The sequence below is a fragment of the Chelonoidis abingdonii genome, chromosome 4, assembly GCF_003597395.2.
Source record: "Chelonoidis abingdonii isolate Lonesome George chromosome 4, CheloAbing_2.0, whole genome shotgun sequence".
NCBI lineage: Eukaryota > Metazoa > Chordata > Testudines > Testudinidae > Chelonoidis > Chelonoidis abingdonii.
Window position 1 is genome coordinate 121236264 of NC_133772.1, and position 25214 is coordinate 121261477.

Genomic DNA, 25214 nt, shown 5'->3' on the forward strand with positions numbered 1-25214 from the left:
CAAACAATCGATTTCGTGATCCCACTGTGGACGCGCTAAACCTATTTTATTAGATCTGTTTTGTAATATCGGTTTAAGCTAATTCGAAATAATCGTGCAGTGTAGACGTACCCTAAGACAGATATTTCCTTGACAGCAGTAATTAATAATGCTGTATATTTGTAACTAGGTTAACCAAACATAAATCAAAGTTTCACAACAAAAAATGCAGTGCTTTCTGGCAACAACTGGTATGCCACCGTACAATGAGGACACCATATTCACTTTTCACTATAAGATGTTCAGCTTAATAACTGCACATTGTCCTATTTAAACTTTTCTGACAATTCATACATGTACTCTCAAAGAGAGAATGAGTAACATGGTTATGAAAACAGTTTTAATTCATAAAATCAACCATCTACCAAAATAAATAAGTGTCCTACCATTAAACCACTCACCACTAGGCATTACTAGAACTCCTGTGTAATGAATGGCTAGTGTTCTTAGGGAACACTGACATTTCAATCAGATGTACCATGATTAAGCACCCGATGTCCATTTTGTCTAATATACCTGGTAAGATCACAGAAACAGTTGAACTCTACAATTCATTTTTACCACAATATTTTTGTACGTACTATCGTCAATAAATGTGATCAAAATAAACTGATGATTCACCTGAAGATTACATGAATCTTAGCAACAAATTCCATGAATATTAACATTTTGGGGAAAAAAACCCACAATATATTTAGCAGACAATTTCTAAATGAAATTTTACATTAATCTGTATGATATGCAAATACTCTTGTATTGGTATTATTTCCTTGAAATAAAATAAAAAAAACTGCACACTTACTATACCCAAGAACACTTTTGAATCAACTCTATCTAGTCTCAGTTCTTACCTTAAACAGAGCATTTAGCACCACCAAATGGTTGAGAAGATCTATTGCCAGTTTAAATTCATTCAGTATATCTGATCATGTTTATTTTATGTTTATAAATACACTTTACATCCAATACCAAAGTGAAGCACACAGGTATTAAGTGTTCATTTTTGGTGTGTTAGAGAAGTACACTATGCTTTGTAATCCATATTATCTTGCTATATCATACTAAAAATGTACACTGTATTTTAATAGTAATAAAATGCATAAATGGAAAATCTAAGCAACTCATTTTAAAACACCATGCTGGAGAGAAAGCAAAACAAAATGTATGATCACCTTTATATGAGCATTTTTGCACACAAAGCATCAGGCAATTGCACGTGTAAAACCTGTATTTTTCTGATCTCAGCATGCGAATGTTGAGTTTTACTTATATTCTTATTTGTACTTCCTTGTGCAGCACATGAGCTACTCAAAAATTTGTACATTTGGCTCTGAATATTGAAATTATGGTAGTTTTTTGTTTTAATGTAAATTACAATACAGTAATGACAGACAAATAATGCACGTGATCAGAGAAAAAGAATGTTTTGAAATGTGATTCATTCAAAAGCATTTTTGAGTTATCATGTAATTCACTATTTTAGGATCTGAAGTCACAAACATCTGTGTGTGCATACATATATGTATACATTAAGTATCTGTTGAAGACAATGACAAAACTACCATGGATTTCAATGAGGGCAGGATTTCTCCACTGTTATGTAACAACTATCTTTGTACTTCTCTCCTTAAGATTTACCTGGCCCTGGCTTCAGTGATTGATATGTTTCTTTTAATTTTTACTAAAAATAATGCATTGGGAGATTTGATGTTCAGAAGCAAACGTGTGCCCTAAACTGCAGCAGCAGAAGCTAAATAAGCATTAAAAGGTATGACCTTGAATTTTCTTTCTTTAAATTTTTTTTCTTTTTTCTAGTTTCTTCTGGGACTAAGCACACACTCAGCATCTTTTACATTTTTTTATTTCATTTTTATAAGAAAAATCTCAAACTTTCCATGCTTAGCTTCTTAAAATTAAAGTGATGCAGTAGTATGTGAAATGCTATAAAGACAGCACCTTTACCAACCAGTAGGGCTTACAATATTAAGAAAGTTATTTAGATGACAACTTCATAGAGTTCCAAAATGTACTCATTAAGCTCTTTTCTTTCTAGTCCCAACAAGCCTATCTTAGAGCTTGCTCCTGCTCTTGGTCCTCAAAGCATGCATTATCATATATATGCACATATATTATAAATGATGTTACATAAAGTACACAGCAATTCTGTACCTAAGATCTAAATTTAACCAAAGAGCTCAATTCTGACGTGTATGTGAAAGAAAGAGGAAAAGTTGCGGGGAAAGGAGGAACATTCTAAAGCCAGTGCAGTTTAAACCATACATTGGGCTGTTTGTTTTGGCTGGTGTGAGGGCATAGAGTTCTGAATTTTGTGAAATGACAATATTGATGCTTCTTGCCCTTACATTCATACATCTGTGTGTTTCTGCTTATATGTTTTTAATTCACCAGATGGCTCATTCTGGTCACCTGTCTAGGAAAAGCTTTCTGGACATAACTTTACCCAACAAAGTAAAACTCGCATACTAAGGGGAACAAGTACCCTCAATGATTTTAGTTGGAGTTGTTAGTGGAACAAGGTGCTACTCAACATAAAGTGCCAGAATCTGGCCCTAAGTGATCATTATTATGTGAGAAACTGCAGTTCAAGTAGCATAGTCTGTATTAGATTCCTCTCCAGCTCTCATACCACATTCATAAATATGGAATCACAAGGCACACAACTTGGTAATACTGCATTATGGTATCCACTGATCAATATGTTTTACAACATTTTACAGTTATGACATTTTTTATGATGTGAAAAACACATTACAAGTTTCAGAGTGGTAGCCATGTTAGACTGTATCAGCAAGAATAACTTCTATATACGAACAAGAATCAAACAAGACTTTTATGTTTATCTTACCTGAAAGCTTCAACTATGATCCTTTCAGGTAACTTTGGAGCAATGGAATTGAAGGCTCTTTTGAAATCTTCCAAAGTCAAAAATCCTCTATCTTGTTTAAAGAAGGGGAAAATAAGATTAAAAAACAAACAAAACAAACAAAAAAACTATGAAGATTTATGCTTGCTCAAGAACCAAACATCAATTTTTTAATATATTAATACTTATAAGCCTGTCCAGTAGATTTTCAGAATCTAAGTACACTCTTTGAAGTTATTACAATTTCAACCAGAATATTTTCGGAAAAGGCTAGGATCCACATAGGGTAGGGTAGTGGGAGTGTCAAAAAATGAGTGATTCAAGAATGATTTTGTACTGTCATTTTGGTGTATGCTACCAAAAACTCCATTCAAAGGAATTACTCTTGCAACATCTGTACTGTACTGTTTCATATTTAAGAATTAATTTTTAAAATAATAGTTTTTAAAATCAATTTTTATACTGGGGAAACTTTCAAATGCACACTTTAAAATATACTAAAATTACCTTTTACATGTGTTTCACAATTTTTCTTCCCATATTTGCTAGTTATCAAATTCCACGTGTGGAGTTGTATTTAAACAAGGTTTCCCTCACAGTACATTTTCTCTTCTAGATTAATTCTGCAATGAAGTCATGACACTGAATATATAACATCAGAACAAAATCCATGAAAGAGACCAACCACCTATTATTACGTGAATGTCTATACAATGGAGCTAGGTTGCTGTAGCTATGCCGGCATAACCCTGTATTGTAAATACAGCCTATACTGCTGAAAAATCTAGGAACACCACTTCTCTGAATGACAGTGCCCAAGATGGCAGAAACATTCTTCTGTAAACGTACCTGCATCTACTCTAGGGGCTAGGTCACCATAGCTACGGTGCTCCTTACTTAGCTAAGGAGCTACGGTGCTCCTTACTTCCATAGCTATGTCAACCTAACTTTTAGGTGCAGACAAGGCCTATGACTTCATTGCAGGATCCAACTGAAAGAGAAAGCAATAATTCAAACAGGGTTGTCACTGGATACGTATGGGGGAGGAGGGAGAGAGAGACACACACACAGACAACGATGGACAAAACAAAGGCACATGGGGTAGCTGCTGAGGTGTGTAAGCCTCTTTAAAAAGCTTACTGAAGCAGCTACTAGCAGTTAAGGACAAGAATGCTACCCATCAATTTAACAGATGGGAAACCGGATTGGATACACAAGATGCCTGATAGCTTTGGATAAAAGGGGGAGAATATATAGGGCTTTCCACTGTTTGTTGGACAGCTAGAGAGATGTGAACTAATTGGTCCTTGGTTCCCACCATCATTTATTTAAATCCTGGCCCAAGGTTTAGCAGGCCTCTTGCCCCATGTTTAGATGAACCCACGCTCCCTCCTTGCAGTTCTAGAATATAGGAATTGCACTTTTAGGTTGCTTTATGTTAATTTGGTGCAATTTGCAGCCGGTGTCCAGGACGGACAAAAGGCCAAAGGGCTAGTGATCAGAAAATAAGAAACATGGGATTTTGCTATGGACCCTGGTCTATGGAAAAGGAGTGATCTGAAGTCCTTGCAGCCTGCAGTCCCTCTGTCTGTCCCTTCTGTCCCCTTTGCTGGAGGAAAAGGTGAGAAGATTCAGCAGAGCAAGCTGAATCCTTGGCGGTAGGAACTGGAGAGTCTATCCTGAGTTATGAGCCATATGATAGATGTCGAGTGTAGGGTTTACAGAACCTACCTAACATGCCTGGCATGGGAAGATGGGGCAGATAATGCACCTATCCAATGTTAAATTTTAATAAAGTTGCAGCCTGCCATTTAAAATCTTTTTCTTGTGTGTCCTGATCAAGCTGCAGATGATGCTTGACTGACTCATTTCAGCACCTGGCCCTCCCTCTATTCCTCATGGGCCAAGCCTGTTTCAGGCCAGGGACAGACAGGAAAAAAAAAAATCCACGTGGAAAGGATAGTATAAACGCTACATGCCCTTGGTTCACTGGCCCTATTTTCAAGCTTCTCTCCTTTTTGCTAAGGGGAGTGGGGAGGGGAGGAGAAGAATCACAGTCCATCCCCACAGCCTACCAGAAAAGGAAAAGAACTACCAAGCCTGGGTCCCAGAATAAGCCATAGAAGAAGATCCTTGCTGCTTTGTCTCTTCCCCTTCATCTGTCAGGCAGGGAAGGGAAGATTCTCTCCTATCTCCTGGGAGAGGAATCGGCAGCACAAGTGGTGTGCGAGAGTGAGCAGAGAAATATTAGAAGAAGAGGGTCCTGAGGGAGTTCCAATAATCGGGATGGAGATACGATAGTGGTAACAGTAAGTGGGATCAGGGTAGGTGAATAGCTAGAGATGCTTTTCTTCAAAAACTGGAGAAACATGCAGTGGAACAGAGAACCTGGGAGCCTACTGCTGGTCTCAACTGCCTGCTGTCCCTCCTTCTGTTAATCATCTACCTGCAATGCCATTACTATATTAGTTACTTTACTTGGAAAGATACAGACATAGGAAGATAGGGCTGGAAAGCTCCTATCTAGGATACTACCCAAATCCCATCATAGGATAATACTCTATTTTGCATATTTGCTTCAGTATGGAGGTCTCTCTTAAAAAAAACTCTTCAGGGAAGAAAAACTTACACTGCATGTCAAAAGCTGTGAATATCTGCCTTATTTCACTATGGTGTAGTTGTGCAGCCTTCTTTGTACTCATAAGTTTTAAAAATTCTTCAAGTAATACACCTAGAGAAATGGAAAATGTTAATATACCTCCCCCAAAAAAACCTTCTGCTTTATTTGCCTACTGCAACTATGACTGACTCAGGCAATATAATTGTAACTGCTTTATTATTAATGATAACAACAAGAATTGAAACAATTACAGTATCTTCCATAATGTTAGGTTATGTGAAAATATTCTACTAGAGATTTGCAAAATTCAGCTTCTTCTCAAATTATATTTCCATTTATCTGGCTCTTCTTTCTCTATTCCTTAATATATTTCTTGCTTGCCAGCTACAATGCCATCTTTCCTGAGACTGGGAGAACAGGACAAAGAAGTGGTCTCTCCAAAGTTAATAGCACTTGAATTCCACAAATAAAGGAATAGAGTGTATTGCCAGCTATATTGTTTGTGCATCATTCCCAGCTCTGTCTAAACCCTATGAAATGCTCTGTAGCCTCAGGTTTGGTTTCCTATGCATCTCCTAATAAAATTGCATGGTAACACTGGATTGGTTATTACACTTACAGATTGTGTAAATGTACTTAGAAACAAATTTATCTGATTTTTTTTTTTTTTAGTGAGAGTTAAATAAAGAAAGAGGTTGGAATGCCAAAATAGTTTGTTAAATCCAACTCTAATTAACTGTCTGGTATTTCTGAAAGCAAAGTACTTGTATAAAAAACAAATCTTAGGAAAAAAATGTATGCCCTAGTTTTTAAAATTAGAACAAGTCAAGACAGAAATAAATGTAATTTCAACTCAGAATTCTTATGTAGTCTAATCTTGTGCCTTATACCTGTGAAATATACAGATTTAGACCTATTTTATACAATTGAAATGATTTATAAAGAACAATGTCACTGTATTAGCTAGCTTTTTAAAATGAATATAACAAGACAACAGTGGTTTCTTTTTCTTACAGTTTTTCCATATTCATTTATATCTAATATGGTTCAGAAGCATAGCTCCTTCAGCTCCACCTACTGTCTCAATTCAAACCTTAAATTACAAGCGCTCAGGTTCCCAATGTTTTTTTCATTACTGCTTCTTGAAACATCACATTAAAGACCATTACATTCTCAGTTTCTAGAATTATAGACACATGCTGGTTTCAACTACTAGGTTCTGTATATACACAATTTCTTTAATAACAAGGGATGCCTAAACACATTGAACTTGCCTGCCTGAGCAACATCCCTTTCAGTTGGATAACTACAGAAGTAAAACCTTAGAAAAGCAACATGGGCTGCAATCCATTTATTTATTTTCTCTTTCAAAGTGGCACATAAGACTGGAAAATTATAGTATACAATTTTCCTTTTAAAGAACGACCCCTACAGTACTGTGCTGCCCATTCATTGATCTCTTAGCACTGGCTTTTTATCTAGTATAACTACAGAGCACAAAGCTACCTCAGTACATGAGAAGCTATATTTCTAGGTAAAAATAAAATGTTGTCTCATCTGTCAACTGGACACTTAAAAATCCATAATCTAAAAATCCAAGTAAACAGTTAACTTTGTACTTGTGTCTGGACTAAGTTTTGCAGATAAGACTCCTCTGCTCTTTCTCAATCCAACAGACAAATAATGTAATGGTGGCAGAGGGACAATTTTCATCACCTACCAATACATGCTTTGCTTACTTCTTGCATTTCTCTAAACTTAGGTTATGAAAACAGACTAGCCAGATTTACTTTTCTCTATAGTCAGCTTCTGTCGATTCCATTTTCAAGTTCTCATACTCTAGCACAATGCTGCTGTATTTGGGATGCATGTACTGCAGAAGCACATTTATTTGTTAAAAGCCACCTCTTCCCACAGTTTAAGAGACCATTTCAATTAGTCTATAAAGTCTTGCTAATAAAAAAACCTCAATTTTGAGTCAATAAATCTGCACCAAAGCAGGGATGGTAATAGGATATACCTAAGGTCAGTGGTGAGCTGGAGGCAGTTCACAAGAACAGGTTGTTAAATTTAGAAGCCGGTGTAGAACCGGTTGCTAAAGGGGTGGCCCGGCTTCCTCACGGGGCAATTTAAAGCGCCTGGGGGCTATTTAAAAAGTCTGGGGCTCCTGCTGCTTCTACTGTCCTGGTCCTTTAAATAGTCACGGGAGCCCTATCACTTCCCCAGGGCTCCGGTGGCTATTTAAAGGACTGGGGCGGTAGAAGCAGGGGAGCTGCGGGCCCTTTAAATAGCCTCCAGAGCCCTGGGATAGCATGGGGCTCCAGGGGCTATTTAAAGGGCTGGGCTCCAGCTGCCTCTGCTGCCCCAGTTCTTTAAATACACCCAGGAGCCTTGGGCTGCTGCTGCTACCCCGGTGGGGGAGGGGGAAGAGGGAGAGGAGAAACTTGCGGGTTCTGAGGGGGGCAGGACGTGGGTTGGGGTCGGATGTGTGTATGTGTGGGGGGAAGACACGAACGTGGGGCTTGTACTGTACTCACCGAGCGGTTCCCTACCGGGTCTTTGGTGGCACGGAGAGGGGTGGGGGGGCAGCAGCTGTCTTCACTCACTCCAGGTGAAGGACCTGCTGCCAAAATGCCACCGAAAACCCGGAGCGAGTGAAGACCCCCGCCCCCGCCGAAGTGCCACTGAGGACCCAGTAGGGAACCGGTTCTTAGGATTTTGGGAGCTCATCACTGCCTAGAGGTGGTTTTTACCACATAAAATAATGGGCTTTTACCGCTCAGGAAAAAAGCTAGTTAGTCCCAGTTCTAGACATTTTCTATTTAAAAAACTGATTCATTAATGCACATTGTATTACACTTAGCTTTATAGTTACATAGTCAAATTGTGGTTACACAAGGCAGTAGATTTAGAAATTAATTTAGGGTTCTACAAATAAAAAGTACAACTGTAGTAAGGGTAATATTAATATATGTAACATATTCCAATGTTCAGTATTGTCTTTGTACATTTTGGTTTGGTATTTTCCTCACAGAATGTACATGCCATGACTCATATTTTGGTTTTCAATATTACATAAATATTATATATGCCAAAAAACTATCAAACCATTAAACATTTTTTCAGTGATTTTCATTAGTATATTCTAATAATTATTTTCTTTTTCCCAGTTTAAACTAGTATTTACCAGTGCCTGTCGTAAATTAGTTTTGTCTGGAAAACTGCCAGCCTTGCACCAAAGACAAGCCCAAAAGCTCATTTTTGTCGAGTCCCAAGAATTTAGCAATTAAATAATCCTGACTCATCAATAGCCTCTGTAAATCTCTTTGTAATTAATCTGTAGCAAGTTCTTTTAAAAGTTTTATAGCCTAGTTTTTAGATTACAGAATTCATGAATGAGAACAGACTAGAGAGAAAGGAATGTCTGTTGTTTGCATATTACCTGAATTTTTTTGTTGCACCGAGGCCATTACTGAATCCACCTCCACCTGGAACAGAGAAAATATACCAGGCAATATTGTTGAGCCTGCTTACACCACGTGGTGAATTTGATCCATTATAGTCATTTCAATTTGTATCAACTGTAATTAATGGAATTCAATTCTGATCACATAACTATTTAACAGCATATCTTGTAAAATCACCTGCAGCATTAGTTCAGTACTACAGCTTAAATATAAATACTTCCTCCCAATAAACATTTATGAGTCTATGACCAGAAAAGAAGCCAAAGGGTATGTCTATACTACAGAGTTAAGTTAATGCAAGTTACTCCAACAATCAGAAACCACTATAATTGCATCGCTTGTGCACGTTCACATAATGCTCCTTGTGTCGGCAGAGCGTATCCACAGTTGACACTCTAGCACTGAAAGAGCAGTGCATCGTAGGTAGCTATCTCACTGTGCAATGTGCCACTTTCTGCTGCTAGGAGTTGTGGGAATGCATTGCAGGACATCTTGGGTGTGGGCTCACCATCCCAGGATGCAGTTTTTTCTGTCCCATCATTCTATGGGCTTCTGGCTACCCTCTGCACCGTTTTTCAAGTCCCTGCAAACTGTGTGCCTGCCCTCTCTGCCTAAAAACATGGATCCTGCACTGCTCACCAGTCTTGTGATAACGGTTATTAACACAATGCTGCTGATCATACAATATTTTCTGAGCTGTGAATCCAAATAGGAATCTAAGGTGCCTGCCCTCCTGGATGCCACAGAAAGAAACAATTCCAGATTACTTTTGGCATTCATGGAGCAGCTGCACATAGTGGGCTGTTGCTATTGGTCTAGAAAACAAGCACTGAGCGGTAGAATCACATTGTTATGCAGGTATGGTATGACAAGCAGCAGCTGCAAAACTTTTGGATGCATAAAGCCATGTTTCTGGAACTGTGTATGGCGCTCACCCCTGCCCTTCCACCAGGACACCAAAATGAGAGCAGCCCTGTCAGTGGCAAAGTGTGTGGTGATCACTGCGTGGAAGCTGGCAACTCCAGACTGCTACTATCAGTCATGAATCAGTTTGGAGTTGGGAAGTCAACCACAGGGGTTGCATTTACACAAATGTGCAGGGCCATTAATCACATCCTGCTATGAAGGGCTGTGTTTCTGGGAAATGTGTGTGAAATGGGGGATGGCTCTGTGGCAATGGGATTCCCTAACTGCAGCAGGGTGATAGATAGCACACATATTCCAATTTGGGCCCTGGACCATCTTGCGATGGAGTACATCAATAGAAAGGGCTGCTTCTCTATGGTACTGCAGGCGCTTGTGGATCACTAGGGTTGTTTTGCTGATAACAATGCAGGGTGGTCAGGAAAGGTTCATGATGCACACACCTTCAGGAACACTGGCTTGTACAGAAAGCTGCAAGCAGAGATTTTCTTTCCAGACCAGAAGATTCCAGTAGGGGATACTGAAATGCCCACAGTGATCCTGGGAGACCTAGTCTACCCCTTACTTCCACAGCTCATGAAGCCTTACACCAGAAACCTTGACAGCAGCAAGCAGTGCTTCAACAACAGGTTGAGCAGGTGCAGAATGACCGATGAATATGTGTTTGACAGATTAAAAGCTCGCTGGTGCTACCTTTATGGCAGATTAAACCTCAGTGAGGAAAATATTCCCATGGTCATAGCTGCCTACTGTACTCTGCATAATATTTGTGAAGGTAAGGGGAAAAAGTTTCCTCAAGGGTGGAGCATCAAGGCAGATCAGATGGCAGCGATTTGGAGCAGCCAGATACCAGGGCTATTAGAGTAGCTCAAAAAGGGGGCTATTCGAATCAGGGAGACTTTGTAGCAGCATTTTGACAATGAGCCCCAGTAATATGTCTTTATATAATGCATTCAGTAAGGCTTGTTTACTTGCCAGCTGGAACAACCCTTGTAATGATTGCTTTCTGAGCACGATTTATAGTTTGCAAATGTGCCAATTGCCACTGCGTATGAATTCCAGCAGCAACCATTGTGTGTAGGAGAAAAATAAAGATTCATTTTCTTTCTATGGGTACATTTTTATTAAACAGCAATAACCAATACACAGAATTTGATTTCTTGCAAGGGATATGACTCTGAGAAGCACTCTCTTAAAGGAGGCGCTCATAGCTGTGTTTAAATCCAGCTATCATTACCTGTCCAAAGGGGTGGAGTGAAGGGAGTACTGCAATGGGCATGGAGAGGGCATGGCACGCAGTTCTGTATAGGCTGCGGGGGAAGGCGAGCACATGTATTCTGACTGCAGTGCAATCAGGGACTTCAGCATCTCTGCTTGGTTGTGCATCAGTTTTTATCATCCGCTCCTGCCCCTTTAAAATACGCTCTTGGTACTGCTTCCTTTCCAGGCTATCTATTTCAATTTTTCATTAATTGTCTCTCTCTGCATACTGTGATCATGATCTGCAGCATCAGACGATCAGAGCACCTCCCTAAACATATTCTCCTTATGCCTCCTGGGTCACCTCCTTGTCTGATGGAGGCACTCCATTGGTGTGTAAGAAGTTCCCCTCAGAGCACAAGAAACAACAAACAGAGGCAGTATTGTGAGTGCACTCAAAGCATTGAATCATAGTAGCTAAATACATCTCTTTCTCACTCTCCCTTGGCAAGCACACAGCTCAACAACCTCACTAAACATGGTGAGTTCAGCCCAAGGGGAGAGAAGGAGGTACATCATGGAGCCAAGGGTCTAGGTAGGTTTTTTAAGCAGAACAGTGCAAGTGACTAGGGACACTATTGCAAATTCTGCCACTGCTTTCCACAGGTGGGGGTAAATTCAAGCTGATATGTCACTCCAGAAGGTAAACAAGGATGCAAGGGTGCATCTCCTGCATGCGTACAGCTTCAGACCGGGTCCCTATGCTGCTTGCCTGTGTGCTGCTTTGGTCCTGCAGAAGTGATTACTGACTGGCACCGCAAAGTTTCCTATAGTGGGGGTGTCATAAGCCTTCCCAAATCTGGACCTTAGCGTCCAGAAATCTGGGTGCCTGCATGAACCCCTCTAAGCTTAATTACCAGCTCAGATTTGATCTCGTGCCACAGCCAAAATTCCAGGGTTTTGGCTCCTCTGGTCTCCCCAACCCTTCCTGGGAACCCAGACTCAGAAGCCTGATCTTACCACAAAGGGAAGTAACCCACTTCCTTTCCCTCTCTCTCCACCCAGACTTCCTCTCTGGGCTAACCTGAGTGTTACTGATGCAATCTTTACTTCACATACCAAAGCATGTCTCCTCTATTTCACAAGAGACAAACCCCAAATACAAGGAAACAGAAATGATTCTCTCTCTCTTCCCTCCACCAATTCCCTGGTGCTGCAGAGCTTTACCTCCGTAGATCTAACACAAAGAGAATTCCCCTTCCCTTCGTTCCTTAGCCTACCCAGAGAGAAAATCTCAACAAGTCTTAAAAAGAAAGCTTATATAAAGAAGAAGAAAAAAAAAACACATGAACATATGATCTCTGCATTAAGTTGACAATACACAGGGCTATTACTTAAAAGAAAAATATGAATAAACAGACATTCAAAAAGAGATACAATTTAAACATTCCAGCAACTACACACATGTAAATACAAAAAAACCCCAATAACAGCCTATTGTTTTTTCTACCCTTGTACTTACAACTTTGAAACTGAAGATTAGAAGCTTGAAGATAGAAAGAAAGAAAAAATCCCCTCTCATAGCTGAGAGCCAGACAAAGACACCGACCCTAAAAATTCCCTCCCCTGAGCTTTGAAAAAATCCAGTTTCCTGATTGGTCCTCTGGTCAGGTGCCTGGTTCTCTTTGTTAACTCTTTACAGGTGAAAGAAACATTAACCCTTAGCTATCTATTTATGACAGGGGGAAAGAAAAAGAAAAAGAAAAAAAAAAAAAAAAGGCAGCTCGGCTAAGGAACCTTTGGCAAGTACCTCCAGAAAAAAGTTTCCTAGAGATCTCTCCAGAGGAGTCCCATGAAATCTTGGTGTGCATTAAATTTTTCAGCAGTGCCCCCACTGCATAGCTGCATATGCAAATGGGAAGCAGACGCAAATAGTGCTAGTCTTGTACATTTCTATCCCTTAACCCACTTCTAGCAAATAAGAAAACAAAGGACAGCTCTACCTCATGTAATCGAGCAGTATCAAATCAAAATGAGCACTTACCAGATCTCCCCTCTCCTGCATCACACATGCCAAAGCCAAAGTGCTGGGACTGGCATGAACCCTCTGGAGTAGAGAAGAGGTTCTGGCTTGGCACACTACTGGATGACTGTCACCTGTCATTCTCCAACTCCACTGGCCACTGTCTCCATCCTCCTGCTACCCCATCCCCAAAGTATCCACGGGGCTCCTAGTGGTGGAGTCACCGCTGAGGATGGCATCCAGTTCCTTGTAGAAGCATTAGGTCTTTGGTGCCACACCAGAGCGTTTGCCTCCCTCCTTGATCTTCACATGGCACTGATGCATGTCCCATTCATGGCCCTGCTCCAACATGCCAGGAGAAATCTTCTTGCAGGTATCAAAGTTCTAATGCTGCAGTGGAGCTAGGACTGCACAGCCTCCGCTCCCCACAGACACAGCACATCCAACAACTCTGTTGTACTCCAAGGACAACAGCGTTTGCTGTGTGGAGCTGCCACGGTCAGCTGGGAAGATACAATGTGAGGTCTGCACACCGAGCAAACAGGAAGTGGAATTTCAAAAATTCCAATCCTTCAAAGGGAGAAGGGCAGATGCCTGTGTACCAGAGTTCAAACTGCTGACCAAAGCAGTCAGCATGGGCATTGTTGGACACCTTTTAGAGGCCATTTATGGTGACATAAGCAAGCACAGCGTCTACACTGATGCTGTGTCAATCTGACTTTGCTGCAAAAAGCTCTTCACTAAAATGAAATAGCTGCAGTAGTGTGATTATAAAAACAAAAAACAGACTCCTCCTTCCAGAGCTTTTTGTATCAACTCAAATGGTTGAAGGGTAACAATTAATCAGATTTCCAGAAAGAAAGTTCTTTTCTCCCCAGAAATTTGAAAGAGCACATTCCTGATACTTTAGTATTCATCACACAATATAACCAATAGCTGAAACTGGCAAAACAGACGGGAAAATGCTTTGCATTCAAAAAAACATTTTTAATTGTGAGTTATTCTACCAAGATAGTAAATCCAGGGCACTTATTGTATCAGTATACAAGCACTGACAGAGCAACAGAGAACTATCAGTCCAAAAAAAATGGTGTTACTTCTCCCCATTTTAACCCATTGCTAGACACTTATCTCAGGTGGGTCATGTTGCTAGAAATGTCATTTTAATAGTAAAAAGGCAAGGTGGGTGAGGCAATATCTGTTATTGGACCAACTTCGGTCACTGAGAGAAATAAATTTTCGGGCCACACAGAGCTAAGTGTGACTCGAGAGCTAGTCTCTCTCACCAACAAAAGCTGGCCCAATAAAAGATATCCTCACACACCTTACCTCTCTAACATCCCGGGATCAATATGGCTACAACTACACTGCATATATTAATAGTAATAAAAGTTTACAATCTTTAAAAATATATAATAGCAAATGTCCACTGACAAACTATAGGTTGTCAGACTAGATAAAATCCATTTTGAAGGAAAGCAAGGAGTTGTGAAGGATGATCTCCTGGCAGAATAATGTAACAATACTATGTAATTCAATCCTTACTTTAAAAGCAGTAGACAATCCTGTGGCACCTTATAGACTAACAGACGTTTTGGAGCGTGAGCTTTCGTGGGTGAATACCCACTATAATTTAAAAACAACCTTTTATTTTTAAATAAAAGCACTGCAAGCAATTTATTCATATTATGGCATGTGGCTTAATCACTTTTGTTCTTGTAAGAAAAATCATATATCTTGTGCAATACATGAATTTTAAAAACTAAACAGCTCATGATCTGTAAGTTTTTCCATCTGCTATTCCATAAGGAGCTTTTGCAGGTGCAATTGCTGTACACGTGACACTCCTAATGATGAAGTGACATTACCATGTGGTTGAAGAGACAATTTCGTCTCTACCTGAGAGGTGCTGATTCCCTGCAACCAACTCTTATAGTCTCAAATGGAGCTACAAATACCTGTCACATCAAGATTGTTGTTAGTCACTTATAAAAAAAAAAATACCATTCTAACCAAATGGTGTTTTTGTAGTCCCCAATTTTAGTCCCTTACCCATTTTGGATAAAGAGTTAACCTTTCAGCAAAATCTCTCATATCTCAGCCAGTGGGAGAATATTTTTGTAAAGTTTGGTAAAATTCTATTTTGTTATTTTTAAGTAATCTGATCATGGAAGGAAAACACTAAATTTTTTAGGATACTTTTTTAGCACTTAAATGAGTGACAAGTGGTTTGAAGTTAGCTTGCAGCACATGCAGGCCTCCATGAAGTGTGATTGCTTTAATAAATTGGGAGAAAGGGAAGAGAGAAGCTGGCTGAGAAATTAACATAGTGCACAGTACATTATTTCCTTATTAAGTGGACACTACACAAGATTAACCAGCTACATATGTAAATATGTGTTTGGATAGTAACATGGTGGACACAGATACATTTATTTCAGTGATTACATACAACACCATGACTGTATAATCTTTTATATATGCTCTCTCTATTCTGTTCAAGTACCATTCCAATCCCCAAAGTATATGACTGCATTCCAATACTGTAAGAAATGACAAGACTAACATTTCACATGCGTATTTTATTCTTTTATCCTCTCCTGAGGCAAAAAAATGTGTATGTTGCGTAGCATTTTGGTAGGCTTTAAAAAAAACAAACCCAAAGTGGATGATGCTGTGTTTATATGTCAGAAAAGGCAAGGCAGAAGAAGTACATTTTGCACATATTGGAACCCTAAGTGACTCCAAGAACAAGTGTTTACATATTGTAACAGACAGTAATTTCTTCTCAAAGAACATCATGAAATAAGCAAATGGACTGTGTGTATATTAATGCAGAATCATTTGGATCTCATATCACACTTGAAACTAAGCAGGGCTCACTACACCCTCTTTTCTCACCCACCTTGTACACCTGTGCATCCTCAGAGCAGGATTTTGCAAAATTAATGTGGATAGTGATAATGTTCCCAACATGAAAATTAATAGCTTGGGCCTTTTGTTTTTAAATACACACTTACAGCTGACACCTGACTTCTAAGAATCAGACTATACTTCTGTTAATGTCATGAATTGTAACAGCTCTGCCCAACTGGATCTATTAGACTATTTTGCATACGATGTTCTTAATAGTGAGATATCCTTATAAACATAGTCTTTAAGACATGATGGAGAAAAAAAATAAGCTATACCTTTGAGGGTTTGTAACCAAATAGCATCACTACAGCAACCTTAAAGTCCTCTCTGCTTAAATATCCTTTTTTATCTTCATCACATGCTTCAAAAACCTAAAGAAAGTAAATAGATTTCCATTAAGAAACAACAGGACACCTGACCTAAAAGTTACTGTTATTACTTATTAAAATTGTGTGTGAGAAATAAACAAATACTTATTTGGAAAAAGATATCACATTTAAAACCTGCAACTTAAAAATCATATTGCTGTCTGAAAATGTTTTGCATGCCTTATCTCACAAGGTGACTCAAGGCCAGTGGAATACTACTGCTTTTAGCTCATATAAAAAGAAAAAACCCCAACAACAAACCCACAACCCTAAATTTCAGCTTGATGTCTTTAAATATAAAAACTTTTTTGCAGTTAATAAATTGTTATTAATTCACAACATCAAAAATGTTTTCTTATTAGTGTGATTTATATTCTTTTCATTTTAACGGTGAGTAAATATCTGGCAAAATTTAGGACCCTGTGGGAGTTTAAGGCCATGTCTACACTACAAAATTATGTAGACCTAACTTATGTCGCCACATAGCCACGACAATTATTAAACACTTGGCTCGTTGTGTCAGCAGTACGCATCCTCACAACCAGAAGTACTTGTACCTATTGTATTGTCAATGTTGAGCATTGTGGGATGGCTCCTGAAAGTCAGTAACAGTTGACGTAAGCGACACAGTGTCTGCGCTGACACTACACCAACCTAATTACATGGAGTGTGATTCTATGCCACTCAGGGAACTGGTGTTACTAAATCAGCATAGAGAGGCACTTACATTAGCAGGAGCCAAAATTTAAGTGAAGACTCTTCTGCAGCTAGGTTGATACAAGGCACCTTATGTCATTCTAACTGTGTAATGTAGACCAGGCCTAACATTTTGAACAGATTCCTGGAAACAAACCTACACAGAAGACCTGCTCCTATAAAGCTTTGAGCTTATTTTTAAAGTACTGAGCATCTTTAACTCCCACTTAACTCACAATGCCGGTTTAGGACATGGCGTGAACAAATTGCTGGGGAACGGCCATGGTTCATGATCAGGAAGCAGCAAATCTTTTCAGAGAAACTAGCATTTCAGAAAAAAACCACTGCATTTTCCACACGTTAGTATTAAGAGGAAGGTTAACGTAAAAAACGTATTTTGAACCACACAATTCTAATGAGGTATTTTCTCCCATAAGTGCAGACAGCAAACTACAACATGGTCTCCGCTTTCGTTCTGGTAATATTGGGGGGTATATTTATGATCTATTCCAGATGGGAATGTAAAAGGACAAAGAAAATAAAAAGACACAGGGCTGCTGTCTATCACTTTAAGAAAAAAAGAGTGCCAATGAAATTTCTATTTGTTCATGCCTTTCATTATCAGGTTATGTGGTGTAACTTGCCTATTTCATCAGCATTCTGATATCAGGGGCTTGCAATTACATTATTTGTTAGCTGTAGTCATGGGCTTGTAGTAAATTAGAATACAGAAGCAATCAAATCCTAAATCACTTCATTTTGTGAGGCTAAACCGGTTTTGATGTAGACTGTGTTCTTAATTTGATTAATTTAAACCCTTTTTCCTCCCCCCCCTCCTCTAAACCGTCGTACAACTATCCTCATTAGCTGAGCACTTCATGCAGTAATTAAAAATAATCTGAAGGAATGATTATGCAAATACTACTCCTGCTTTGAACCAGCATCAAGGTCAAATGAAGCGTTACTAGAACACTGTGGCGTGCGTATTGCGCTGCTTCAACTTCGTGCGAGACAACAGGACGGTTCGTCTAAAGCCTCAGAAGAATAGGAAACCTGCGGCTCACTGGGTGCTGAACTGCGGACGGCGTCCGGGCCAGCGGCCGGGTGCGAAGCAGGATTTACTTCCCACCACCACGCTGTGGCACCAGCTCTCTGCCGCCTTCCAGCACGTCTAGCTCGGAGGGGTTTCAGAGGCATGGGAGGGACTAGGATCAAGGGCGAGCCGCGTCCCAGTGAAACAAACACAACACGCCTGTGGCACTGAGGGCCGCCCGCAGCCTGCGCTGGAGCTCCACGGAGCTGCCCCGGTGACTACCTGGCAACATACGGCCGCTCCCTGGCTAAGCCTGGCCAGTGTCGGGCCGCTTCTGGGGCCACCTGAGCGGGCCCAGCTGTCCTCGCGACCCGCCTCCCCGGATCCTACGAACCGATCGGTCCCGGCCTGTAGCCGCACTGAGCGCCCTGAGTAGGGGGAATTCGCCCCGGACCGGTACCTACCCGCACGTAGCGCTCCCTGCCCGTCCCGCCACCCCCCGCTCGACTAGGGGCTGCGCACATGACCCAGCTGCCTTCACCCCTCTCCTCCGTTATAGCAACGCGCCCGCTTCGCTTAACTTCCGCGGGGCAACCACAACGCCGCCTGCTATTGGTGCGGAGCGCGGGGAAGGCGCCATTGGCTGAGGAGGTTGGGCTGGTCCCGCCCTCCGTTTTCCCAGGCCCGCCCCTTCCCCTCCGTTCGGGGCCCACGTGTACGAGACGGGTGACTGGACCCGGAGAGAGCCCGCCCCGGAACGGGAAGAGGTGGGAGCCGGCTCTGCGCGGGACGGTTCAGGCGCCAGGCAGCGCCGGAGCGCTGGTGAGTAGCGTCCCTGAGCCCGCGCAGGTGCGCGAGGATCTTGGGCGGGGCGGGGCGGGGCTGGGGCTGGGTGCACCACTCGCTGCGGGGGCAGGCCCGGCCTGCGGAGCCAGGGGAGGGGGCAGGAGCTCGGGACCACCAGGTGCAGCGTCCCATAAGCACCCACTGCCTGGCGCGTGGCAGGAGCGGCCCTCGCTCCTGGTGGCGGCTTCGTGGGGTGCCAGGAGCCCTGGGCGCTTCCCCCCGAGTGGCTCAGCGCCGCGGCGTGCGAAGGCGGGTGGGGAGCACGGGACTGCGCCTCTCTGCGGTGGATGGTCCTGCAGGCTCCCCGTGTCAGGCTGGGCCTGGGGGGGGGTCTCGTCCGTCCCGAGTGGGTTGGCTGTAGTTCCCCTCGGGACCAGGGCCATGTTGAGCTGGGTGCTGGACAAAGGCAGGATTGTCCTCCCGAAGCGCTTTCAGTCTAAGGATTTGTTTGTCTGCACGTGACTGTTAATTGGATCAAAGTCAGATTTAACTTTAGCGCATAATAGGTGTTACATGGAGCTGGTCTGGAAGGACGCTATATATTTACACACATGAGATTTTCAAAGTGGATTACACTAAACAGGAGCAAGGCATTCTTATTTCAGAATAAATGTGTCCACATGGAATGTTGCTCTGGAATAACTCCACATGTAGACAAACCCTAATACCCTAGCCCATATACATGCTTAACCTTACATAAAGCTCCACCAAGTTTGTCTTTGCAAAATGAGAACTAATTCAAAAAGTGGTATATGAGGGATACAGTCTAATAGATACAATTTATATGTACTGTACCTTTTTTCTCTTTACAAATAAGTGCCAGCTATCTCACTCCAGCCGTTAGTTACTGGCTGATTTCCTATAGGCATTAGGGTTGTAGGTTAGGGGCTATTAGCCTTGCAGTGTGTCTTTTGACGCAGGTCTTTCTTTTGTCTATTTGATCCCTGTGTTAATAAAGTAGTTGCCTTTCATTTCCTGCTGACTGTTGTTATATGTGCAGTATATTAAGGATAGTAGTTGAACTGGTTAAGAAAGTGAACCGCAATCCTTTTTCCTATTGCAGCCTTTTTAGTAAACCTTTTTTTCCCCCCAAGCTTGTTTTTTTTAATAGTGGTTTTCCCATTGGTTAATAGCCTATTGTTTTGATGAGCCCTCCCATTGCAAAAGTCAGTAGGTGTTGCAGTCTGTCTCCTGGGGTTAAAATAAATTCTTGATTTAAGGCCAGAGCTATCCTAAAAAGTTATGTCAAACCAGCTATATTACATTTTTCAGGGGTGTGAAAAATCCATACCCCCTAAGCTATGTAGTTAAACCAGCACTAGGTCAACTGACGAATTCTGTGTATTCTGTCTTCTGTAGACCTAGCTATTGCCTCTTGGGGAGGTGGATTAACTAGTGATTGGAGAACTCCTCCCGTCGCTGTAGTGAGTGACTCCACTGTAGCAGTTTATATGTAGACATAACCTAAGTCTTGCATACCTTTGGAGGGTTTCTAAGTGAGAAGCTCTCTGGATGACCCCTTAAATAAAAAATTCTCAAAGTCAGGGTGAAAGTTCAGGATGGTGAATTAAATAAACTCTGGCAAGGAAAATTCCTGTGTGAGAAGTACAGTAGGCCTAAAACACAGCTTTTGTGGTGGTGGTTTTTTTTTTTTCTTTCCAGAAACATGTCTCAAGAAAGTGAGCATGGGAAATGGACGGTATCTAGCAGTGATGAAAGTACAGAAGAAAATGATGATAATGCTGAAGAGCCATCTACGTCTTCATTGTCTCACAGTGGACACGGCAAAACTAGTGGATCACAGTACCCATGTTCAGAGGCTAGAAAAGTTGGTCACAAGAGAAAAGCCTCCCCTGTGAAATTTAATGATACAAGTTTTCCAACAGGGATTTCACCAGCAGAAATCCAGAGAACTTCCCAAGAAGGTTTAGGCTGGTGCCTTTCAAGTAGTGATGAGGAGCCTGAATCTGAAGGTCAGCCACAGCATGCACAAAAGGAAGCAGTCAAAGAGGAGAAATACAGTGCTCCTAAAATGCAGCCTTCATGTAGATTTGAAGATAATGAGCTCCCAGTGAGCCAAAAGCCAGAAAAACATTATAAGGTAGCAAGTGAAAGCCAGGACACTTGGGATTTGTTGAATGGAGGGAACCCTTTCCGATTCTTTGTCACTAAAGTCAAAGGTATTAAGTCTAAGTACAACTCTGGAGCACTTCACATAAAAGGTAAGTGGTTAATTCCTACAGAAACAGTGTTTCATGTAGAATGAGAGCATTAAAGAAAGTGTTCTTGTGTATGTGTCATGAAATTCAGTTATAGTCCATCTTTTGGAAGTATGTGATATATGGATGGTATAAGCTGTGTTTTATAGCTATAACCCTTTGGGTACCAGTTCCCAATACAGCCTCTGGGTTAGAGTGCACCCTTGTGTGTCACTAAGAGAGGTTCCATGGTGCTTGCATTGCTGCCTTCTGGGGTTCTGCTGAGGGAGAACGATTTTAATTCATTATTAGGGTCCTATGGAAGCTCCCACCATTGGAGGCTCCGTGGAATAAAGTGCATTTCCTAGGTGCTGAATTACACACCCCTCAAAATTTGCGATTACCTTATACCACTGTGGATGCTCTTATTGCTGAATTTTTAAAGCACTTGGATCGGGAATCCTAGAAATTACTGGAAATCTGGGTGTAACCCAAGGTTGAACAACTCCTTCTGTGTGGAGTATTGACACTTCAAAGATGCCATACCAGATAAATAAGCCAGTTACAGCTGATGTGCAAAAAATAACTTCATATTTCTTAATACATACGTAGTACATCTTGAATGTCAGCAGTAATGTTACACTAACAGTCTATGTGCATTTAATTAAATAGAAATCTGATGAATTACAAACTAAAATAGTCATACAGTGTGCATTTATTTCAGTATGAGATTTGTGGGCTGACCTTTAGCAACATGGAAATGCTTGTACCAATATGAGTGTACATATTTGTAGCACTGTACTTGTGTACAATGAAATTAAGTGAAGAGAGTCATGTCTCAGGGTGTGGTTGATTCTTTAGCCAATATTCTCACCAGTGTTGTCTTAGGGATCCATACTGCAAGATTTTACAGGAGTAAATCAAAATGCTGAGGATTCTCGCATCTCTTTGAGTTCAGTGGGACTTGAGGGTTTTCATGCTTTCTCAGAAGTGCTCTGCATTTTGCTTGCTTGAGCCCTAAACTAGGAGATAGTTTTTTGTGCATTTAATCTGCAAAGCCAGGTTTTGTGGGAAGAGTCTTAAAATATTTCATCTGATAATATTTTGGAAAGCATGTATGTGATTATATTTTGGAGTAAATCTTTTAGTGCTTCAAACATTCAGATTTTGTTAATGCATTATCAGTGGGCAATCTATTCTAAATTCTAGTACACAAAGAATGTGAAGCTTCTGTCTTGGGCTTTAAGCCTTCAATAATACTCTTGTGTGGGCTCATTGATTTCAGTAGGAGTTGACCTATAAGAATCCAGTTTCAGGATCAGAGGCTATCTCTGTGCTCTAGCTGCATTTGCTTCTCCCCACCCCAAAAATGAAGGAAGTGGAAAATGCTGAATTGTTGTCAGGAGACTCAAGTCCTTCATGTCCAGCACAAGTGTAGTATGGACAATATCAGTACAAATGTCTTCATGTTACCTTGCTGATGTTCTTCAAACCTGTTCTGGAGAGCCCACCTTCAGAGGTGACAGGGTAGCTCATTCTCCATTCCTCATTGTAGTCTTCCACAGTTCGCCAACAAGTTTGCTATTTTTTTTTGTAGACAGACAGACAATGAGAACTGGATTGTCACCCCAAATTATTTCACAAAAAGTCGCTGATGCTGCTTGTCTGGACTGCATTTAAGCCAGCAATCTAGATGAGAAAGTCTCCCTATCATTTTACCAGGTCCATGTGCAATAGTAATTAACAAATTGTAACAAGATCTAAAGTGTATATGAGTATTTTACTTATAAAGATGTGGTTAATAGTGTGTTGTTTTTTTTAATAGATATTTTGTCTCCTCTCTTTGGGACTCTTGTATCTTCTGCTCAGGTGAGTTTTAGGTCTTGCTGGTTCCCCCCTCCCCCCCCTTCCAAATGTTGAACTCACTTTCAATAGTTTATGCTGCTCTAATTCCATTGACCCCAAGGCTGCTACTCCTGACTTGTCCAGTGTAACTAATATCAGAATCTGGCCCTTCCCACTGTTCCAGTTATGTCTAAATGGGAAAATTCTTAAAAAGCCACATGCTTTCTGAAGGAGATGTTTATGTTTAAGTGAAATGTTCTCTCTTCTGTTCAAAATTCAGGCTAATTCTAAGAAACTTCCTCTTAGGCTACGTCTTCACTTTCAGTGGTGTTTAGAGTACAGACACTGCATGCCCAGCTAGCATGGATATCAATAGCTGTGTAGATGGGGAAGTACTGCCTTGGTGAATAGAGTACAGACACACCAGATTTTTGGGTGTGTACCCTATGCTGCTCTCTACACTCCCAAGCAGTGCCTCCCATGAGCCTGTTTTTAACAGTGAGTATCCAGGTACCTCCCTGCTGCTGGAGTCTTTCCAACCTGCAGTGAAAGACTCTGGCAGTGGGAAAGGGCTCCAATAGTTGCCCACCGCAGGGAAGAGCTCTGATAATTGCCTGCCAGCAGAGCCTTTCCCTGCTGCCTCTCCATGGCCAGAGCCTTTCACTGCCATGTGCTGCTGTAGAGCTGCAACCTGCTTTTCACCGTGATGTATAGTTACCGTACTTTATATGCCACAACAAGGATAGACAAGACCTTAACTGCCTGTATCTTTTGGGAATGGACAGACATTGAAAAGTGAATAGTGTCATATCTGCTTTTCTGTGTGTGAGGGTAAACTGTTCACGGACCTGTAGAGCAAGATGTTGTAGGAGTTATATTGGTTGGTTTGGTTTGTTTGTTTGATATAGCAGCATTTAGGAGCCCCAGTCATGAACAGGATCCTGCTGTGCTAGGAACTGTACAAACACAGAAGAAAAAAATAAGCCCTGCCACAAAGATCTTATATTTGCATTGGTCCCGAAGTCATTGTATTTTGCTTGTTACATTGTATATATGTTATTTATTCCATATTCTATAATAAGTAGTACATTTTTAAGGAAACTTAAAAAAATTATGTGTATTACTTGAGACTAGGGCTGTCAATCACAGTTAATGCATGCGATTAATGCAAAACATTAACTAGATTAAAAAAGTCTTGATTAATCGCACTGTTAAATTTAAATTGGCATTCTATTACAGTTTAATATATTTGGATTTTTCTGTATTTTCAGATATATTGATTTCAGTTACAACACAGAACACAGTGTTCAGTGCTCACTTTATATTTTTATTACAAATATTGCATTGTAAGAAGGAGAAACAAAAGAAATAGTATTTTTTCACTTCACCTTATACCAGTACTGTAGTGCAGTCTTAGTTGGAAAATGCAACTTACAAGTGTAGAATTTTTTTTTTTTTTTTACTTATAACTGCACTCAAAAACAAAACAATGTAAAACTTTAGAGCCTACAAGTCTAATACCTTTAGAGCCTACACGTAAATACCTTGCAACGCCAGCTACCACAGTGCCATGCAAACACCTGTTCTCATTTTCAGGTGACGTTGTAAATAAGAAGCAAGCAGCATTATCTTCCATAAATGTAAACAAACTTGTTTGTCTTAGTGATTGGCTGAATAAGAAGTAGGGCTGGGTGGACAGGTGAATTGAAAAATACTGTAGTAAGATGAGGCCCTGAAATGTAAACTCTTGTGTCAGAGGCCTAGGCTGAGGCCTGAAGCCGAACCAAAGTACTTACAGGCACTGCTAAGCAAAAGCTGGGCTGTGAGCCAGAGGCAGACCTCACTCACAGAAATTGGCGAGAGGAGGTTGTTATAAGCAGATGTGTTCACACATAAGGTCTAATAAGAGGAACTTGTGCCAAGATGGCAGCTGGACAGCCTGATACAAGGATACTCCATAGACATAACAAGAAACAGGCAGGTGCATCTTAAAGACAGGACAGGATGATCAAAGGGGAGACAGCACCCTAATGAGCCAAGAGGCTGTACCTCAATATGTCAGGAGGGATGAGTAATCTGTCCCGTAACTGTATAAAAGTAGGTCCCAGAGTGCACATCTTTGGCCAGCCAGGGGGCAGTGGAAAGTCCCGCCACT

General features: G+C 41.0%; 2 protein-coding genes across 10 annotated transcripts in view; one reads left to right on the forward strand and one right to left on the reverse strand.

Moving 5' to 3' along the window:
- Positions 1-18820, reverse strand: part of EFCAB11 (EF-hand calcium binding domain 11) — a 113584-nt gene extending 94764 nt beyond the window's left edge. The window contains exons 1-5 of one of the 3 annotated variants that reach the window (XM_032784430.2): positions 18635-18820; positions 16349-16444; positions 8986-9031; positions 5553-5654; positions 2906-2996 (exon numbers count right to left, since the gene is read on the reverse strand). In XM_032784430.2, the coding sequence (XP_032640321.1) occupies positions 2906-2996; positions 5553-5654; positions 8986-9031; positions 16349-16444; positions 18635-18694 (395 nt within the window). In that variant the 5' untranslated portion in view covers positions 18695-18820. Of the gene's footprint in view, positions 1-2905; positions 2997-5552; positions 5655-8985; positions 9032-13178; positions 13814-16348; positions 16445-18634 lie in introns of those variants that run through there. The other 2 variants (XM_075065628.1, XM_075065630.1) reach the window with 2 other exon arrangements.
- Positions 18821-18894: 74 nt separating this feature from the next.
- Positions 18895-25214, forward strand: part of TDP1 (tyrosyl-DNA phosphodiesterase 1) — a 112061-nt gene continuing 105741 nt past the window's right edge. For 2 of the 7 annotated variants that reach the window (XM_075065631.1, XM_032784428.2), the window contains exons 1-3: positions 18895-18992; positions 20679-21238; positions 23040-23083. In XM_075065631.1, the coding sequence (XP_074921732.1) occupies positions 20683-21238; positions 23040-23083 (600 nt within the window). In that variant the 5' untranslated portion in view covers positions 18895-18992; positions 20679-20682. Of the gene's footprint in view, positions 18993-19198; positions 19475-20678; positions 21239-23039; positions 23084-25214 lie in introns of those variants that run through there. The other 5 variants (XR_012655827.1, XM_032784429.2, XR_004374227.2 and 2 more) reach the window with 5 other exon arrangements.